Here is a 22,367-nt window from a genome sequence, read left to right as displayed (position 1 = left end):
GGCAGGTTCGGCCGATCGCGGCCCCCACTGGCCGCGGTTCGCCGTCCTGGGCCAATGTGGGCGGCGAGAATCCGTGGCCAGCACATCGCTCGCCCGCGTTGCTTCTCGCCGCCCCCATTGGCCCGGGACGGCGAACCGCGGCCAGTGGGGGCCGCGATCGGCCGAACCTGCCGCGTCAGCAGCTAAATAAAACTGGCCCGGCCCGCCAGGGTGCTTACCCTGGGGAGCCGCGTGCCAAACGTTGCCGACCCCTGGTCTAGACAGTATTTCGTCCTGCCATGAGGGCAGGGGACTGGATTCAATGACCTCTGAGGTCCCTTCCAGTCCTAGAATCTATAAATTTCTGTGGCTGAGGTTTCAGATCCACCTTTCTGCCAAATAGTGTTAAACCCCTGTTTTATGGTGTCTACTATATGCCTTATTCTTGTCCAATCCACAATTTTCCCAATCACATTTTATTAGTGAAAAATAACAAAACATTATATTAAGTGTTACTTTTAAGTAAAATAAACAATATGCAATCAACGTGGGAGGGTCTGAAAAGTTTGACCAATCTATGAATAAAGATATGTACATTTTACAACAGTGACTAGTGATCTGATGTGCCACAAGTTCTGGATGCCCACCTTAAGACACTTTAAAGTGGCTGATTTTCAGAGGATGGTTGCTCAGCACTTTCTGAATATCAGGCCCCTTTAAAAGTGTCAAGTTGGGCATCCAAAAATATTAGTAATTGAAAATGTGAGCCGTATATTTGCACACAGAGATATTTACATACCTGCATATAGAGTGGACTCAATTTACAAAGCAGAGAATGAGCATTTGTATGCTTAATTTGAACGCACAGTTACCTTGACTTGTGCATATAAATTACCAGTGGTTTGCGAAAAATGGTGGTGCTTACGAATGCAAATTAGACATGCAAATGTCTGTGCAACTACCTGCACACTTATTTGAAAACCTTAGCATCCATCTCTCTACAGCAGCTGCTAAACTGTTGCCAGTTTTTATATTCTTATTTCTCTACAAAATCCAGGGAGTCCAATGTACAGTACATCTAACAAATATGCAGCATACAGAGCTCAGATTATTTTATAAGTGATTTCCATTCTGTTGTGTGTTCCCACACACAGCCTTCTGAAACAATGTGAAGAATTGATTAAACATATTAGTAACTTATATTAAATTATACATAGATTAATAATTAGTTTGTAAAGTGTATGCTCAAACCCTAAGACACTGTGTGTACTATCAGACACAAATAAATATATTAATTAATTAAAATAAATAAATAAAATATTACTACTACAAATAAAGATCAGTACAATTTACTAATTTATTTTAGACTTGACCCAAAGTCCCCAAGGGATTCTCACAAATCTACAAAAAGTCCACGAGTGCTACATTTTCCGTATCTGATTCAACTGAAACACGTAGGAAAGCGAATGTACCCAGAAAGCTCCCTATTAATTATATATCTGAGGAATTTCAAAGAGTGTAAGTTATTTCAGCAGGGGCTGAAATAAATTATGCACAATAAATTGGTTCCATACCTACTTGTTTCAGGTAGCACAGGAAGAACCTAATGCTGTATGTTTTGCTAAATCCATTCATCTTTGATCAAACTACACCTCTTTTCGGAAATGCTATCACAAATGTGGAGATGGTTATATGGATCTGCTATCCTGGCTTTTTGGAAGATAGTAAATTCCCATCAGATCAATACCTTATTGTGCAGATTGCAGGCAGACCACTGATATACAGTAAGATATTCCAACTTTTAGAGCGGTACCGTGTTCTAGATAGATTTACTAAATATCCTTATGACACTTTGTAGGAAAAAAGTTACTACATAAGTGTGGTAGAAGCTCTTTTATTCCATTCATTTTCCACTTAATTATCTCCAAAGCTGTCTGATACAAAATCTCCATAAGTACCTCACCAAAAAGACAACACCTGGGAAGAAAAGGCTTGGAAATGTCACAGGCTCTTTCTGACTGAGGAATAGTCAATATTCACTCTTAATCAAAGCTGTAAAAGGCTCTTTATGCTAAGATGACATCCAATTTGATTTTTTCCACCTCTCCTTTCACCAAAAGCAATGTCTACAACTAGCTTGATTGAGGTTTGGAAATCCGTCACTAAGTCACTGATGCAGAACATGTGGCAGCACTGAGCTGACAGTGAACTGAGTCACCATGCCAGCTGAAAGAGATGTTGTTCTTCATCAAGTGACTTCATCATTTGTATTTTCCCCCTAACAACTGGAGGTATTGTTTTATATTATGGACTATGACCCACACAATTTCAGCTTAAGGTGCAAGGACATCTTTAACAGTGAAGTACAATAAAGCATCTCTTATCAATTCACTTTGATTTTTGCACTCTTACAAATTAAAAGTTACTAAATCAAGTATTTCAATTCTGAATTAAAAGAAAGCTTCCATGCTGTGACATTACAGTCTAAACAACTTGAAATAAAAACTGCAACAACAGTCTACCCAATGGTATCAGACATCTGCGCCACAAAGAAATTATCATCTTGGTATCATATGTGAGACTCTCAGAGCACAAAGAAACTGACTGTATCAGAGATGGGTGACCTTGGTCTCTAAACCAGAGGAAGCAGAGTGACCATAGTACTCAGGATTGACATGTAATGCTGAGTCCTTAGAAAACATGTGAACTTTATTGATGCTTCATGGACAACTTTGAAACAAAACAAATACCCCCACACATGCAATCATCATTATTAGTTATTGTTATAACATTTATTAATATGATTTACTGATATTCACAACATTTACTTGTCACATAACACATGAACCAGGGATCACCTAATTAAATTAATAGGCAGCAGGTTTAGAAACAAACATAAGAGACGGTTATTCACCCTGTGCAATTACTGTGGTTCTTTGAGATGTGTCCCCCTAAAGGTGCTCCACTCTAGGTATGCTTGTTCCCTAGGTGCTTCAGATTGCAGATTTTAGGTAGCAGGGTCTGTTCATCCCAGGCATGCACTGCCCACAGCCTCATGCCCCGCCCCAAGGCTATAAAGAACTGCATGGACAAACTGTCCTCAGTTCCTTATCTATTGCAGAGCCTGTTGTAAAGAATTCCGAAGCAGAGGGGGGGAGGGCAGGTATTGGAGCACCCATAGAGAGAGACATCTCGAAGAAACAATTACTGGACAGGGTGAGTAACCTTCTCTTCTTCTTTAAGTAGTGCCCCTATCGGTTCTCCACTCTGTGGAGGGGTGTGGCTTTGGAGTTGAGTGTGGTACTGAAGATAGAACAGGAGAGCCAAATATGGCATCAGAAGCTGAGGCATGAGTAACAAATGTATGAATGGACGTCCAAGTCATGGCTCTACATATTTCTGTGATGGGAACGTTCTTAAGAAAGAGAAGTAGAGAGGGATCTTGTGTTTGCTTGGTGAATAAACAGTCCTGAGCCCACTTGGAGGCAGTGCATGTGAAGTCTCATGTGATTTATTATAAAGGTGCCAGCTGCCATATATCCCAATATTCATGCATCGGTAACTGGTTGAAAGATAGGAAACAAAGGGTAGGAATAAATGGTCAGTTTTCAGAATGGAGAGAGGTAAATAATGGTGTCCCCCGGGGGTCTCTACTGGGACCAGTCCTATTCAACATATTCATAAATGATCTGGAAAAAGGAGCAAACAGTGAGGTGGCAAAAGTTGCAGATGATACAAAACTACTCAAGATAGTTAAGTCCCAGGCAGACTGTGAAGAGCTACAAAAAGATCTCACAAAATTGGGTGACTGGGCAACAAAATGGCAGATTAAATTCAGTGTTGATAAATGCAAAGTAATGCACATTAGAAAACATAATCCCAACTATACATATAAAATGATGGGGTCTAAATTAGCTGTTACCACTCAAGAAAGAGATCTTGGAGTCATTGTGGATAGTTCTCTGAAAACATCCACTCAATGCACAGCAGCAGTCAAAAAAGCGAACAGAATGTTGGGAATCATTAAGAAAGAGATAGATAGAAAGACAGAAAATATCATATTGCCTCTATATAAATCCATGGTACACCCATCTTGAATACTGTGTGCAGACGTGGTCACCCCATCTCAAAAAAGATATATTGGAATTGGAAAAGGTTCAGAAAATGATTAGGGGTATGGTACGGCTTCTGTATGAGGAGAGGTTAATAAGACTGCGACTTTTTGCCTTGGAAAAGAGACGACCGAGGGGGAATATGATTGAGGTCTATAAAATCATGACTGGTACGGAGAAAGTAAATAAGGAAGTGTTATTTACTCCTTCTCATAACACAAGAACTAGGGGTCACCAAATGAATTTAACAGTTAGCAGGTTTAAAACAAACCAAAGGAAGTATTTTTTTTCCACACAACGCAGTCAGTCAGTCTGTGGAACTCTGCCAGAGGATGTTGTGAAGGCTAAGACTATAACAGGGTTCAAAAAAGAACTAGATAAGTTCATGGAGGATAGGTCCATCAAGGCTATTAGCCAGGATGGGCAGGGATGGTGTCCCTAGCCTCTGTTTGCCAGAAGCTGGAAATGGGCAACCAGGGATGGATCATGTGATGATTACCTGTTGTGTTCATTCCCTTTGGGTCACCTGGCATTGGCCCCTGGCAGAAGACAGGATACTGGGCTAGATGAACCTTTGGTCTGACCCAGTATGGCCGTTCTTATGTTGTTATAGCTAGAGACAATTTCTGGCTCATGTGTGAGGGCTGACTTGGATTGTAGAGACTAAATTGGCTAAGGTTATGAACCTGTGTGAAGGGAGGAATGCTTTAGCCGTTACTGCATAGAGGTAAGCTCCTATGAACTCCGGACCTTGCTCGGGGGTTAAGGCAGACTTTCAGATGTTTAATTGTAGCACAGTCTAAGAAATAGGTCTATGCCCCTCTGAGTGGCCATTGAAGCTGCATTGAAGGACTGACTTTTGAGCAGGCAATCATCGAGTTATGGGAAAATCAGAGTTCCTTGTTTGCAAAGATGAGCGGATACCACAGAAAGAACTTTTGAGAATACTCTGGGCACAGATGAGAGACCAAATGGGAGCACCATGTATTGAAAGTGCTCTTGAGACAGAGTGAAGTGTAGGTTCCTTCTGAAGGAGGGGTGGATTGTTATATGGAAGTAAGCATCTTGAAGGTTGAGGGTCGAGAACCAGTCCCTTGGTGCAATGATGGAATTGTTGCAGCAAGAGTTACCATTTTGAACCTCTGAATCTTTACAAATCTCTTGAGTAATCTTAGCTCTAGAATAGGTCTCCAAGCACCATTTTTTTTTTGAACCAGGAAGTACCTGGAATAAAATCCTTTCCCTCTGTGTTACGTGGGAACTGTTTCTATAGCACCCAGATTCAGGAAAGGGTCAATTTCCTGTTGCAAAAGGTGCTTGTGAGAGGGATCCCTCACAAGGGATAGGGAAGGAGTGGGTATGAGGGGAGGAGGTAAAGTGGATAGAGTATCCTGTTAAAATTATCTCCAACACCTACTTGTCCACAGTGATATGTTCCCAGTTCTGATGGAAATGAGAATGGTGGTCACCGAAATGAGGCAGACGTGCAGATTTTTGCAGCAGATAAGAATGGGGATGCTAACTGAGCACCTTGATCAACCCATCAAAATTGGTATTTCGAAGTTGTGGGTTGTGAAGGACATGCCTGAGAAGTTGCTGGTGGGATGAGATCTCTGTGCCATCTGGGACTTACTGAATTCTAAATTCCCAGAGAGCACAAGTTGGCTCTAGAGTCTTTTAAGGTATGCAGGGATTCATCCATTTTTTTCCACAAACAACTTCAATCTGTCAAAAGGAAGGTCCTCAACTGTATTTTGGTCTTCCCTTAGAAAACTAGAGCGCTGAAGCCAGGAGGCCCTCCTCATGACTATCGTCATGGAGACAGAATGAGCAGATACATCAGCAGCATCCAGAGAGAGGCCTGCAGAGATGTTTTTGTGAGCAGTTGACCCTCAAAAATGATCACCTGGAACTGCTCCCGCTGGTCTGTTGGAAGATGCTCAATATATGCATTCAACTTTGAACAGTCAGTATAGCTGTATTTCACCACGAGGGCTTGATAATTGGCAATCTTTAATTGTCAGGTAGCCAGTGAGAATGACTTACACCCAGACAAATCAAGATGCTTTAAGTCTTTATTGTATGGAGTCGATTTAGCATCATGCTCTCTGCCATGTTCATTCTCAGCATCAACCACAAATTCAGAGTCCTTGGAGAGGCCATAATATTTTTATCTGCCTTCTTACAGGTGGGTGGTACCGGACCCGGGCTATGCCAAATTATTTTTGCAGGGTCTATCAATCCCTCATGAATAGGTAGCGCAATGCAGGCAGGTGATGAAGTGTGCAGAATGTCAAGTAATTTATGCTGCGACCTCCTCCAGTGGAATTTGCAAAGAGTCTGCTATCTTTTTAATGAGGTCCTGGAATTGTTTATAATCATCAGCCAAAGACAGTGGAGGAGGCATGACAGCTCCATCTGGGGAGGGGGAAGAGATGTTAGTTGTAGAGGTATTCTCTTTGTCCAATCTCACTTCCTGCTCCTCAAAGGTCTCCTCTTGTATGATCAGGAACACTAGAGAAGGAGGCTGGTGGGGACTGCCTGCTCTTCTCCTGGCGAGAAACAATAGGGGCCCTTGAGATAAACTGTCCAAGGCACCCAAAGGTGGCCATATCAGCCAGGTGGAGCATGACTCTCACAAGGATCGCCCAACTCCTTAGAGGTCTCAGGATAGAGATTTTCTTGATAATGGAAGGGAGAGTGCTGGACAGAAATGTGGGAGACTGAGGAAATGTCCCCATTGTCTTCCTCATCATCATCACTTAGTAGAGGTGGAGCAATTATAGAGAAAGGCAGAGACTCGGTTGGTACTGGGCAAATCTTCAGGGACTGAGAGGTGGGTCAGTACTGCAACTGGGTCGGTACCGAATAAGAGATTCAGGTGTTTCTGTTACTGCCAAGTCCTGAGGAAATTGAAACTCTTGAGGTACTGGAACAGTGGACGGTACTAATGAGACAAGCTGGGCAGAGGTAACTGTGGCAGAAGGTGCTGATGGTACTAAAGGTCTCATGCACTATGATGAATGATCAGTAGGTGTCGGTCTGGTCTTTTGCAGAGCCAAAGTGCTGCGTACTGAGGTCCTAGTAGACTCTGTTAGTACTGATTTAGAAGAGCTGGTCTTCTTCTCTGCACCAGTCCAGTCACCTGATGGTACTGATCTTTCAGAGCAGGAACCTTTAGAATCCTAGGCATGCTGGTGGTCACAGTAGCTGAGGAACCTGCAGCCTTGTGGGTACCAAGTCGGAGATCGGTAGTTGCCAAAGCAGGACTGCTTTCTGGAGTCTTTTTGAGAGAATTCCAGGGATTTCCTCTTTGATGCTCTAGGGGAGTGTTGCACCGAGGAGGTGGAAGCAGTCAACCTGTTTGGAGATTGTTTTATGGGGGGAGTACCCTGGTTGGAGTCAGAGGCTGATCAAAGCAAACTCTTCATCATGAGGAGATGTAGTTTAAGTTCCCAGTTCTTTCTGGCCCTCAACTTTAATTGCAGACAAAAATTACACTTTTGGGGAATGTGTGACTCCCCAAGGCAGTGAACTTACTGGGAGTGTCCATCACTGATTGGGATAGCCTCTCAGCATGAAAGGCAACATTTAAACCCAGGAGAACCGTGGACACCCTCCCAGGGTTTAAGCTCCCCTGACGGGGAGAAACAAAGAAAAATAGATGGAGGGACAATGGTCCTTATCCTAAAAGTATAAGTACAATCTTTTAAAGTTTTTTTAAATTATAAAATTACTACCGCTAACTAACACAAAGGAAACTTGAAGAACTAACACTAACTATTAAGAATGATAGAAAATTACAGTTAAGGTAAGCTCAACTCAGATGCTGCTGAAGCTCCGTCTCAGGCTGAGGCAGTTGAGAAGGAACTGAGAGTGGTTCACCTACGCAAATCTACATAATCTCGGTGGAGGGCACAAGGTTGTGGGGGGTCCATGCATGGGCCAAACAGACACTGCTACTTAAAATCTCTGATCTGACACACATGGAGCACAAGTGGACCTAGAATGGAACACCCATCGGGACACTACTCAAAGAAGAAGGAAGAACTTCTTCACACAATGCACAATCAACCTGAGGAACTCATTGCCAGGGGATATCGTGAAGAAGTTTCTCACCTTGTGACGTAACGATGGTTCTTCGAGATGTGTCCCCCTATGGCTGCTCCACTGTAGGCGTATCTATGCTAGGCACAGGGGTGCAGATACACCTACAGTGGAGCACACATAGGGACACTACTTGAAGAAGAATGCCAAAAGTATAACTGGGTTCTAAAAAAGAATTAAATAAGAAGGATAGGTCCATGAATGGCTATTCGTCAAGACGGTCTGGGATGCAACCCTATACTCTGTGAGAAATAACAGGATCCAAGATTTTAAAAAGTGACTTCTCTTTTATCCTCAATTAACAGGTGCCCAACTTGAGATACTTTAATGGAACCAGATTTTCCCAGGTGGGTGCTCAGTACTTTCTCAAAATCAGGCCCCATTAAGGTGTTTCAAGATGGGCACCCAAAAACTCAGGCACCTGAAATCACTAGTCACTTTTGTCCTAGTCATGGTTAGAAATGTGTGAGGAAGGAAGAGTATACATCTTGTTCATTCCTATGGCTATTGGGGTTTTTGTTTTTAATTATCTTATTAACACTATACATCCCTGCTCTGTAGGTGAGGACCTAAATGACTGGGCTATTGGCTGTTCTGGAGTGGGTTCTATTTCACTTCAGCCACCAGGCTATATAGTATTGTGCGGTGGGTCTCTCTCAATCTCTCTTTTTGAAGCTGCTCTACTTTGTCCACAATGCTTGCATAGTCATTGGGCCAGAAAAAAAGAGTAAGAAAGACTACAGCCCGATGGTTGGGGCACTCACCTTGGGTGAGGTGGAACACCTGGGTTCCAGTCCCTGCTTCAGTGTAGGGATTCAAACCCAGGTCTCCTACCTTCCAAGTGAGTGCCTTAGCTATGGGGCTATTACATAAAGAAGGGGGAAGGCAGCATCACCACCTCTTCCTCCTCTATTTTTGTGAATCTCCCCCTTCATTTCCTTTGCTTTTATTAAGAATACTCAAAATGAAACATTTTGTTTCAGATTAAAATGAAAGGTTTTGTTTGACCGGAAACAAAATTTTTCCAACTTTTTCGATTCACCAAAAATCCAGAAAAAAATTGGTTCAACCCAAACCAGTTGTTTTCCCCAATATTTTTGAATAATCAGCAAACTGAAAATTAGTTATTTGCACTTTCAGGACCTTAATTTTATACCTCATCCTCACTGTAACTCCTGGTAACACAACGCCTTCTGATACCATATTGCATTGATTCAGTGCTGGTTAAGAGGTAAGAGTTTCATCTACTGAATTACTACTACTACTTCCTGCTGCACTTATATAATAAATGATTATGGACAACGTTTGCAAATCTGAGTGCCTAATTCCATATTTGGGTACCTTAATAAAAGTGACTTATTTTCAAATATGTTGAGAACCTGCAGCTTCTACTGACTATGTTTGGACATCACTTCTGAAAACCATGCAGCTGAGCTACTGTACTATAAATGTTCTCCTTCATTCCAGGTTCTCTCATATTTCCAGATAATAACTTTATTATTATAAATATGGCCTGATTTTTTAATAGAAGGTTGAAAATATTTGCCAATATGATTTTCACATTGCATTAGTGAATTATGTACATATAGTTTTATAAGATAAAGACAAATACTCCAACAAAGTGCACAGCTAAAATACATGAGTTGTGTATTTAGGGAGATAAATATGCATGGATCTGAAGACTGCAACAGAATCCTTAGCCTCAAATCAGTAGTGGGCTTGGTTCTTTGGAGTGATCACTTCCCTGCTCCTCCACCCAAGATAGCATTATGCTTTCTCTGCTCTCCTCCCACATTGAGCTCTAGGGTTTAGAAGTAATTAGGAAAATCACAGATTCCTCTAGTACTGTACAAGGGCTTCAAAGGCCTGTTTAGGCTCTGTAGCTCAGAGTGTGCTGATAATGGAATCTGCCACTCCCAGATCACGTGTGTGCATGTATTGCATACCAGACCATTAACAAGTCTTCCCTTACAGAAGACACTCAGGATTCAGGCGGGTGATGGAGGATAATTACCCTCTGTGGCTAATCCACCCGAGTACTCAGTGTGGGAGTAAGCATTTTATCTGGCATCCTCCCAGAAGAGGTTGGGAGAGGACAAAAGACCCGGGCTGCACTCCGTAAAGGCAGAGGAGGGAGCAGGCTTGGAGTATCAGAAGCTAGGACTGCAAAGGAGTCTGGTCAGGTGGCTGCAGCTCCCAGCCCCAGAAAAGCAGGTGAGTCCCTCCTGACCCAGGCGGGGAGGGTGGGAAGGGAAAAGCAGCGAGCGACCGGGGGGGCGGGGGGAAGGAGTGGATTGTGGTGGAGCCTCAGGGGAGAGGCAGAGCAGGGGCAGGGCCTCAGGGGGAAGACATGGGGCAGGGGAGGTTCCTGCACTCCTGCTGGAGTGTCTGGGTTTTAAATATTACCAAGTTTGCAAACCTAGGAGGCCTGGATGTGAAGGCAAAAGAGCATCACTCCCTGGTGTGAGGGTTGATGCATGCATGCAATCAGACCCCAGAAAATGCCAGAGGAAAAGATGAACATTGGTCTTTCCACAGAAGACAACAGTTGGTAGGAATGATGGGGAGTTTTGAAGGAGGGCGAGTTGTCTCAGAGGCTTAGTGGAGCTCTTCAGATAATGTAGGTAGTGGAAATGGAAGGCTCCTCTGTGTGTTTTGACAATGCTGTGAACCTACGTGCAATTTGTTAATGCTTCGAGCTGGTTTTACTATGTATTTTTATACAGCATGTAGATTTGTAAACCTGAGCCTTGAGTTTGCATATTTTTAAATGTATTTCCCTCTTAATCCTAGAAGCAGGAGAATAATAATTTAGTATAATCAGAATAAGATGGGGAAACTTGGAAAGTGCAAAATACTTTATATAAAACCAAAACCAAAAATGTTTTTTGCCACTGGAAAAGGCAAAAAAAAACCAAGCAAAATTGTTTGGCAAAACCAAAACATGCCCAACCTCAGTTCATATCTTTAGTTTTAATACTCAAAGCAGCACATTAATTTTTGCAAAAATGTCACCTCAAAAACAAACAAGCACACAGTTCTTTCAATGTTTAAATAACAAACAATTTCAATCAGCTTTATTCTGTTTGCTTATTGGAGTACACTCATTTGCTAAAATGGTAAAAAAAAATTGCTGATTTAAAATACTTTTATATAGTGCTGATTTTCTATAACATATCACATAATTAAGTTAAAAATATTGCTGCTCAAGGGACCCTGAAGTGATGGGAATTCCAGACCCCTTGCAGTAGTAATGTTTTAATATTCACAAATATCAACCATTCTGAGTCTGCAAGCATATAAACACAACACAGCATCAAATATTTTAATGACATTACCTTGCTTGTGGCAAACCATAGCTGGTCCCCACTCCAACACGAGGTAAGCTGTACACAACTTTTTTTACTGTTGCTTGGTCAGGAAAATTAAACATAACCGAGGCTGTGATAAGAAGAAAAAACGTGACTTAAAACACCACAAAAGAACAGAACTCTGTTTCTTTACCAGATAATTCACAATATATTTTCAAAAGGCTTCTCAGAATTTATTTGGAAGGTTAATCCAGCTACACACTTATCTTCCTGTGAACCAAGGGTCTTTAAAACTTTCAGTATTCTCAAGCCTGGAGAATGGGTACTTCTGAAAATGTTCTGTGCTCTGAGTAACACAGTGTAAAGCTAATTATCTTCTTTGGCACTAATGTGTATCCCCATCTTGCAGGAAATATAGATTGTGTGTTGCAGGGGAAGGGTGGTATGTCACACATTCAAATCTCTCGTTAGGTTGTAGAGCCTTCCAATGGGTTGTATGGAATTTAGTCCAGTGACTAGTGCATTCAAAAACTGCCAGACCAGGGACTGGCTGACTACCTCCCCTCTTCAGTTGAAGGGCAGAACTTATATCACTACTCCCTCATGGTGACTAGACTGTTGACACACCTCACCAACCATCTGTTCCTGAGTCTGCTTCAAGGTAGCATTTACACCTTCAGGAAACTAATTGTTTGGGCCCATGCATACTGTTTGTTGAAGGGGAACTCCTGACATGATTCCAACACCTATTTTTAGGTTTGGCAGAATTCTATTTTTATTATTTTATAATTTCAACACATAATATCAATGTTAAATTTTAAGCTTTTTTCTATTTTTTTCTCCCTAAATTTTTACCATTGTGTAAAATTCATGCATTTTTTTAAAAAAATTATACATTTTAACTTTCACAAATGTGGTAAAGTATGGGGAGATCAGACAATTATTTAATGACAGAAGATGTTGAAATTCAAAAAGTTAAAGCTTTATAACCATTAAAATACAAATTATCAACATCACATGTCAAAACATACAAAGTAAACAGCCTTAAAATCAAAGTCTAATAAATTCTCAAGAAGCACTTTTCTTACTTTGCCTATCTGTAAATTTTGATCATCATCAACGGAAATATTTTTCATTAATGTGTGTGGGTCCAGTAAAATTGATGTTTACAAACTTTTATTGATAAAACTCTAATCCTTCCAAGCCTAGCTATGTTCAGCATGAAGGGAATTTTCCCCCTCAGAAGATTGGTGAGACAATGGTGTTTTAACACTTTGCAGTAGAGAGTCTAATAGGTGCTACTGATTATATTATGCTTTTGTGGTAAAATCATTGTATATGGTTGCTCTGTGTGCATTTGGGGATTGCATTCTGGAGACCCACTTAGTGGGAAAGATTCTTCTGGTTTGTCAAAATAGCAGGAGTCCACTGGAGGTATCGTATCCCAAACGTGAACACAGAGCTGGAAATGAGATAGCTATAGTATGCAGTGAGTATTGAAGTACAGTTGGACTTTACTATTGTGCACAGTTTAAAGCATCCCTAAGTCTGAGTTCAGTTCTTCACATGAGAAATGCGTTGGTTAGGGGATTTTGGTCTTTTTCCATTGGGTTGGATTCCAAGTTGGTTTCTGTCACTTTGGGAGATCAATATGTGCAATATCACAGAAGTGGTATGAAAAATGATTTACTTTCATATAAATTCTGAAACTCTACATCTTTATTTATTTCAATAAAGGTTGTGGGCCAATCAAGCTAACTAGACACTGTGTGGAGCAAACCTAGCCAAATAATTCAAAACAAACAATTATTTGACAAATGTCAACTCTTTTACTGTTTTTGAATTATTCATGAACAGAACTGCAAATATTTCCAATTTATTCATTATTCAAAATTATTCACTTTTTTCAACAAATAAATTCTAGCTCAGAAGATCTTTCCTTAACAGTTCATTGTGAATTGTCAACATTTGTGCTGTTATTGATAAGCTATGTAAATTACATGCTATTGTGTTCACTAAATAGGCAACTTGGACAAATAACAGTACAATTTTCAAATTGTATTTTAAAATATAAAATTTGAAAATTTCACTTTTGGCATATATCAGCCATTCAGGCTTAAAATTCCCTTTTTTGAGTATTTGCACTAGTAAAGCTATTGCACTAGAATATTTTCAGAAAATGAAAGCAAAGAGTATGAGGACATAGCAGAAGCAAATCTGTTTAAAGTTTTGAACAATAATGCATGTGTGACCAAGTGCATGGAGTGAACAGATGAGCCTGCACTCTGGTCACTCAGCTGTTAATTAGTTCCCCCTCCAGAGGAAGCTGACTGGGGTAATCAGACTGGCAGGTTGGGTGAGATAAACATTCAATTAGCCATCAGCCCAAGTCTCATAAAGAGGCACAGGAAGGAAATGCCAGGGAGGGGGAAAGAGAGAGAGGAACAGGGCTAGCTAAGCCCAGTCATATAAAAGCTTCATAAAAGGGAGACCTCTATTCCACCCATGTCCTGAGGACAGGGCCAAAAGCACTGCAGATATTGTAAATAGATTGTTGCATGGGGACTAAAGTGATATTGGTGGAGGGCACCTGAAATAAAAGGTCACTGAGTGCACACCTCGTGCAGTCTGTGCAGCTTCTGCTGGGACGAAGATAGGAGAGGAGCCATGCTCTGGTACAGTATGGAAAATAATAGCAGCATTTACCAGCTTCAGTGTGTAGTCTTTATTCATCAAAACTTGCTGTCAGAGTGCCAGATTAAAATCCATATTAATGGCCTATTGCCAAATATTTTCTATATCAAATGTAGTGAATAAATACAAGTGTGAGGGATTACTGAAGGAAAATAGCATTTTTCAAAACAAACTACAAAGTTTTAATTTGGGGATGAATGGATACCATCCATAAAAACTACCAGCAGATACCTTATACCAAATAAATGAACAACATAAAGACATACTTCTATTTGCCATAAACACTTCCAAAGCAGTGTTCTGGAGAAGATAACGTCTTGAAAAAACGGCTCGAATCTCGCTGAACATCCATTTTCCATGAAGGCCTTCTGTGTAGGCAAGAACCTAAAATAAATAAGGGAAAACAGACACTTGTTAGAAGATGTTTTGACAGTACCACAAGTTTTATGCTTCAACAAAGTCAGGGTAAGCTTATCTTGTTGAACTTTATGGCACTCAAAAACATTAAGTTCAAAGGTGGACTGAAATGTTTTTAAAAGATAAAGCCTGGTTATAGTCAGAGATGTGGCTGTAAACATGGCAACTTCATAATGTGTATATATGCTTCTCATGCGTCATATTAACTTATTTTACTTAGGCAAAAAATGTCCTGCAGTCAAGCACGGGAGAGTGAATAAAGTTCACTTGCAGATAAGCAAGTTATAGTCTATTTTGCAACATGCATGAGACAGAATTGCCTGTTAAGTTCTGAATCCACAGTTTTATTGTTGATGATGTGTTGTATAAAGTAAAGAAATAATATGACTTGACAGTCAAATCTCTAATTTGAGTTTACAGGGCTATGAGTTAGAAAAATCCATGAACCAATATATGAGAATAATTGAAGTGCAGATGTCATTGTTACAATAATTTTTCTAAGATTAACCACATTTTATTATTCAAAATCATTAACAAAATATGGTGACATGTATTTCTCTGTAATTTTAAACACAATATGAAGATATTTTAAAACATGAGCTGGAAAGTAGCACTGCTTTTCTAACTTGCCAAGTCCCAAATTTAAGGTTCTGTTTGCTGTAACACTTATTGACAAGATATCTAGACCATTTCACTTTTCTGTCATTCCTCAAACTGCTTGAAGTGATGTCTCTTCATATTAGTGCTTAGATATTAATGATGCATCTTCATATATACAAAGCTGCTTAGTTCAGTTTTAGAATATTCCGTTTATGTTCAGGTTACATATATTTTATTAGAATACCAGAAACTAACAGATTTTTGTTAAGCATTTTTTTTCTCCTCTTGCCATAATAAAAATGACCATCCATTTCAGAAGGAATAATAATAATTGTAAATCAGCTTCTGAAACAGTCTCAGATATTAGCTGTTTCTTAGAAGAAAGCTGGACAGGAAGAGCAGTGAACTATGATGTTCTTCATGGTCCGTGTAGGGTTGATTTGGAGACAAGACCAAGTGCTGATGGTACTGTTCTATTTTAGCTCAGCTGTGCACAATCCCTAACACTCAGATTCACAGAGAGTTGGAGCAGTGGCTTGTTGGGCTGACTTTGCTTGGCGTTTCCCTGGATGGATGCCAGGTGCTCCTTGCCCCTTCCAACCAATAACAGTCTTGCTTGGTGTCAAGTCCCGTGGTAAACTTCCAATGGTTAATTACATTCAGTGTCAAAAATCTGCATTGTATTTATACTTTGATCTTCACTGACTTCAACTTCCAGCTACTGGCTCGTCTAACTCCTTTGTCTGCTAGATTAAAGAGCCCTCTAGTATCAGATATTTCCTTCCTGTATAGGAGTTGTAGACTGATTAAGTTGTCTCTTAACCTTCTCTTTGATAAGCTCAATAGACTGTGCTCTCCTTTTGTCTTTCATTGAGATCAGATGCTAGGGTATACTTGACATCATGTATGTGGAAGCTAGGGTCACCAAGAACAATACACCTCAAAGATTCCAGCACCACACTCATTTTCATTTACTTGCATCTACCACCCTATAATATACAATTTTTGTTAAATATGTGTGTACTCAAGACTCTGGGAAGAGATAAGGAGGCAAATCTTTGGATTTAAAAAGCTAAAAGTAGCTAATGGACAGTAGCTATTATAACTGGAATATTTTTTTATCGGATGTGTAAAATGTGTAGAGTTGTAATGAGGGCCCCGTATATGCCGCAGCTAGTGGCTTTGCCACAGAACTCATCCCTTAACACAAAATTGTGCTCCAGCACTTCAGCTTTCACTAAAAAAAAAAAAAAAAAAAAAAAAATTCTAGCCCTCACGTGAGACTTGTGGTGGGGCAGAGTTAGGAAAAATATTTTATTTACTGATATTACTGGTCATTTAAAATAAAATATTTCAGTTCCAGTGTCTTGGCATATATAAATATTCAAAATATTACAATATTTTGTACAATATCAACAATATTTATCAGCATATTATATATTGACCATACCTTGATATAGCATTACTCCTTTTTTTCTTCTTCAAATTATTCAAACACAACCACACAACTATAACCTGATATACATATATTTAACCATTCCTATTAACTTTTTTTATTGGGAAGCTGAATGTTCTCTTGGGGCAAAGGTGTTGAGTGTCAGGAGACAGAAAGCATGGGAAATTAGAGGAAAGCAGGATGTATTCAATTATTGTCCTCTATTTCCTTCCTATCTATTGTTGTTATAAACATAAGATTATTGTGTCCATATCAGAGCATCTCAATTATTTAATAGACAAAATCCCACCATACATGTCATCAGTCCTATTCGAGTTCTAGCTCAAGCATTTTATTTCTTTCTTTCAGGATGGACTTCCAAAGCATTTTTACCATCTAGCATTCCGATATCATGTGTAGGAAACAGGTCCTGGCTGTTTTGCATTTCATACAAATAGCTGGGGCAATATTGTATTTTTTTATCTAGAGATGGAGAAGAATAGTACCAGATAGTACTGAACGTGTACTTTCTGGCTAGTGCTGGATCCACTACTTACTCTCTGCATTATATCATTCCAGCCATTCTTTTGTTATTTCACATTTACAGTCTGCAATCCATAACTTAACAGTTTCATGCAGTTTGTCTCCTAAAAACAGAGTCATGAAGTTGGAGAGACAAGCTGGGTGAGGTAATATCTTTTATTGGATCGACTTCTGTTGGTGAGAGAGACAAGCTTTCTTGTGTCACAGAGCGCTTGTCTCTCTCACCAACAGAAGTCGGTCCAATAAAAGATATTACCTAATCCACCTTGTCTCTCCAATATCCTGGGACCAAAACTACTACTACAACACTGCACAGTTATGAAGTTGTATGTTCTACAGAGACATGTTGATTACTGAAACTTCAAGCCCTTGTATGAAATTTTCAAATGAAGAATACTTTGTTCCTTTCTTTTCTGAAAATGTTTTTAATAAGGTAAACAATCAGTATAAACTCATTGTGCTTTTTTTTTAATATCACTTACATCAATTTGTTTTAAGGATAGTCCATTCCTGAAGAAATCATAGACTCATAGCCTATAAGGTCAGAAGAGACCATCATGATTATCTAGTCTGACGTCCTGCACATTGCCACAGGAGGCAACAGAACCTCACCCACCCACTCCTGTAATAGTATCCAAACCTCTGGCTGAGTTACCGAAATCCTCAAATCATGATTTAAAGACTTCAAGTTACAGAGGATCCACCTTTTACAGTAGTTTAAACCTGCAAATGACCTATGCTCCATGCTGCAGAGGAAGGCCAAAAAACCCCAGGGTGACCCAGGGGAAGATTTCTTCCTGACCCCAAATATGGCAGTTAGCCCCTGAGCATGTGGATAAGACCCACCAGCCAAACACCTGGGAAAGAATTGTCTATAATAACTCAGAGCCCTCCATATCTAGTATCTCATTTTTCCTTCAATTTATGTGATATTTGTCTCAATATTAAAATAATTCCTTATGTAGACCATGCTTGAAAGCACAATTTTTTTTATTTCTGATATTACTGAGATCTGCTCTTTTTATCTGGTCAAGTGCCTCACACATGCTTAGGTTTGGAAAGGTTAGATTTTTATCATTGTATCGATTTCACTGTACACACAAACTGACAAAAATTATTTACATCAATAATAATTGAAATTTACAGACAGGCAAAATAGAAAAATGCTGCTTGAGAACTCACTAGTTTCATTTAAGAGTATTTACTTTGTATATTTTGACATGTGATGTCGAAAATTTGTGTTTTAATGGTTATAAAGCTTTATCTTTTTGACTCTCAATGTCTGTTGTCATTAAATAATTGTCAGATCGTCCCCTAATAATTTCCTACAATTGTGTAAATTTAAACCAATAAAAAGACAAAAAAAGACTTAAAATAAACTTCAATATTATCTACAGAAATTAATTTAAAAAATAAAATACTGCCAACCCTACATACGCTCAACTACTATGTATATTTTAAAATAATAGGCATTGTCTTATGGGTGCTGGAATTTTGAACTATGTAACAGAATTATATAATGAGATTGTTTGTCAGTTTCAGTTCTTACCCCCAATGGTTTCTCCTGATTAGAGGTCCATTCTAGTTCTGCCCTGATTTATGCTGCTCATAGTATCTCTTGAAATTTGGTAACACCAGGCCTCCTATCTCAGTTGGACATCCCAATAATTCCATTTTGATTCATGGTTTCTGTTATAACCACCAAAATCTCTGAATAATTTTTAATTTTGTGGTAAAATATTGTTTTCAGTCTGTGAAGGGAATCATGGAAAATGTATACAGGACCATGGGTAGGACATTCATTTTAAGTACTTTAATTCTATCAATCAGTGTCATTGGTAATCATGTTCCCTTGCCTAGGTCATAGTAAATAATTTTCATTAATGGCTCAATATTTAGTTTAAACAGCTCCACCACTTTAAGTGATACATTAATGCCTAAATATCTAATTTATTACCCACTATTTTCAGTGGACATTCTTCATTTTTTATGTATCTTTTGCAAAGGCACAGTATCTCTGATTTAGAATAGTTTAGTCTGTTCCATTGATTCCTGACCAAACATGTCAATTATTTCTAGTAATATTGGAAATTTATAACTTATATGAAAAGCATAAGATTGTCAGCATATAATGCAACTTTGTTTTCTATTCCCAATACACTTATTACCTGAATTTCTTCAGTATCCCTGAACTTTTGTGCTAATGGTTCGATAATTAAGTGAAATAAGGTTGATCAGCGATAATCCTTGTCTTGTTCCCCTGCGTAATGGTGTCAGCTCAATCTTTGTAATACTTCCCCAGATACATGACAGAGGGTTTTTATAGACTATTTTAATGCACTCCTGAAAGTACAAAACATTTCTCTAACATTCTGAATAAAAATGGACATTCTACTGTTAGTCCTATAACATTCCAGGGGGCACCAGATTGTTTCTGATTCTATTTTACCCATTTTTCAGAATATTCAGTATTGTCTTTACCATGTAATACCTTCCCCATCTTTCCCCACCATAACCCCCAGATGTCTGTATCCTACACAGTATTTGTTTATCAGCTGCCCTTCAATTACATTCAATATCACCCCTAATTATAACAACCTTAATTTATACATTTCAAACAATCTAGTTTCCATTTTCTCTTTATATGTTGTGCTATATTTTCTGATATCCTTAATAATTACAAACATTAATATTACTTTTGTACCGTTATTTGTTGAAAACTCTTACCTAACAATATTCCTTCTAATACATGTAACATAAAAATTACTCTATATATGTTTGCCATCAAGGCACTACTTTTCTTACAACACAAACCACTGTATTTTACCATATTAAAAAATCATTCCGGTTCCCCTTCCCCGATATTTAGTGAGCCCTCAGTTGAGATATACTTATCCTGAATCTAATCAGTTCCCTCTACACTTGGTCTACCCTATTTGGTTCTGGGACTGAGGTCAGGAACTTTTGGGCTTCCCCTGTGTGTAGAAAATGTGGGTTTGACCCAGCTGAAATATTTTTGAGATTGCTGGAAACATCAGTGCAAACTTAAGCTTTTTCCTAAGGAGCTATTTGCAGACCTTTGTAAATTAAGCCATTGTCCACCATACATTCATACAATAATCTTGATAGAAGAATCCTCGTTTGCCCTCCACTCTTAATTCTGTCAACTTCCTGGATGTATGTAAAGAATCAAAACCACGTCTTCTGAAGTTGTGTAGTCATACTATGACTGGATGTAGTCTAGCTGGATTTCTGTTGTGTGCTGGTATGCTGATCCGGTGTGCCCTTTCAGTCAAAGCTTTAAGGAGCCATGTTTCTAAGTACCATATGGAGTATTTGCCTTTGGTCCCCATTGGCAGTCCTAGAATCCCAGATCATCTGTTTTTTCGGTCAGTGTTTTAACGTGAGACTCCAGACCACAATTCTCTCCACCCAACCTTGCATGTTCTCCTCAATGTTGATAATTTGAGAGTCCATATCTGTAGTGGCTACCACTAGATCATTTTACTACCCACCAGGGCCACTTTGTCACTTAACTTTTCTTTGAACTTGCTGAAACAGGTTTCTAGCACCACATTTAATTTGAAAGTAATCAGTGCTACTATTTTACTAGCTATCCCCGCAACTGCTGATTCTTCTGACTCCGACTCCTTGGCTTTTTGTTGCCCTCTTTTCTTTTACTCTCTTTCTCCCTTCTTTGTGTTTTTCATCCAGAGCTCCCAACCATCACCCAAATTTCTGGGATACACACATTAACTACAAGTTCAGGAGGAAGGATGGGGAGAGACAGCCCTCAGTTCCTGTTCATTCCTCTTTTCAGCTTCTTGGCAAAAGAGGAAAACTTGTCTCCTGTTGCCATGTTACCAGTGTGCTTGGTTGGGGAAGAGTGGGGGTAGAAGTGGGGGAGAGATGGCCCCAGGCCTGCAGCTTTGCCATCTTCTGGCAAGGGTTGGGGATGGGCCGCTGTAACAGAATGCCTCCCTATATTCACACTCTACATATCTTTGTAATAATCTTTGTATAAAATATGCCTTGTAAGGTATCATCTGAAAACTAAACTCCCTGGTCAATAATATCATGATGGAATGTGTGTAGCAATATTATATGGAAAGTTATACATTCCCCTTGAATGACATTGGTAGCACATGTTCAAACCCATGTAGCCCCAGTTAGGCAGGATGGGTCAAACAGGTCTTAAAAAAAGGACTGTGTGTTTACCTCAATTTACATATAAGTTATAAACAGGGTCCGCAGACAGTGAAAGGGGGAAGACAGGGGACAAGGAAAATTCACATTTCAGCAAACGGAGGTGAGACGAAACAGCGTGCAACCTCTTTCACCACCAGACACCATTGTTGCCTTTTTTACTGTTTGAATGAACTTTAACTAGGGGTAATCCTCAGGAAAATGCATTTCAAAGGGTGACTGCTTATAAAAGTGAGGGGGAAAAATACCCCAAGTTAGCTTTCCCTGTCCATCTCTCTCTTTTTCACCTAAGATGACAAAAGAAACAGACAATGGAATTTAGGAGCAGATTCTGACCTGGGAGCATGTGATAAGAATTTTATGTGAACCAAGTCTAGTTTGATAAATTTAACATTAGAAAGCATTCTATCTTTATTTCTCTAGTGACCATTTCTGACTTTAACACCCTATACTTGCACTCACTTTGTAGTTAAATAAACTTGTTTTATTCTTCAATTAAAACTAATCCAGTGCTGTTAATTGTTTGGGTAACCTCATTTAGGATAGCAGACTGTTGTATACTGATCCCCTTAGAGGTGTAACGGGCTTAATATATCTGGACTGTCCAGGAGAGGGCTGGACAGTGCAGAACACATGTTTTGGGGGAAAATATGGGACTGGGAGTGTATTGAGGTCACCCTGCAAGTAGTAACCAAGGCTGCTGGAAGTCGGAGTGTGGCTGGTATTTACTAACAGGTTGCTGGGGTCAGAGTTGCTAGACCAGGGTGGTAGCTTTACACAGATACTCACGGTGTGACTTGCATGCTGTTTCGCTGTTTGTGAGGTGCCCAGGATGAGAGCTACAACAAAGCATTGTGAGGCACCTCAGGCTGCAGAGCAGGGGCGATACAGCCCCTCACTGGTCTGGATTGCACCCATTCCTTTTCACGTCTTCCCAACAAATGAAGTTTGTCTCCAGCAACT

At 39.6% G+C, this 22,367-nt stretch overlaps 1 protein-coding gene across 1 annotated transcript in view; it reads right to left on the bottom strand.

Annotated features, from left to right (window-relative positions):
- LOC113406807 (neurobeachin-like) overlaps positions 1–22,367 on the bottom strand; it is a 942,582-nt gene that overhangs the window by 148,935 nt on the left and 771,280 nt on the right. Inside the window, exons 41-42 of the mRNA XM_029911985.1 lie at positions 14,470–14,587; positions 11,537–11,639 (exon numbers count right to left, since the gene is read on the bottom strand). Of these exons, the coding sequence (XP_029767845.1) occupies positions 11,537–11,639; positions 14,470–14,587 (221 nt within the window). The remainder of the gene's footprint in view (positions 1–11,536; positions 11,640–14,469; positions 14,588–22,367) is intronic.

The sequence above is a fragment of the Terrapene carolina genome, unplaced genomic scaffold (assembly GCF_002925995.2).
Source record: "Terrapene carolina triunguis isolate 2854851 unplaced genomic scaffold, T_m_triunguis-2.0 Scaffold141, whole genome shotgun sequence".
Taxonomy (NCBI): Eukaryota; Metazoa; Chordata; order Testudines; family Emydidae; genus Terrapene; species Terrapene triunguis.
The sequence above is the reverse complement of the archived record's forward strand: the minus strand, read 5'-3'. Positions and strand labels throughout refer to the sequence as shown.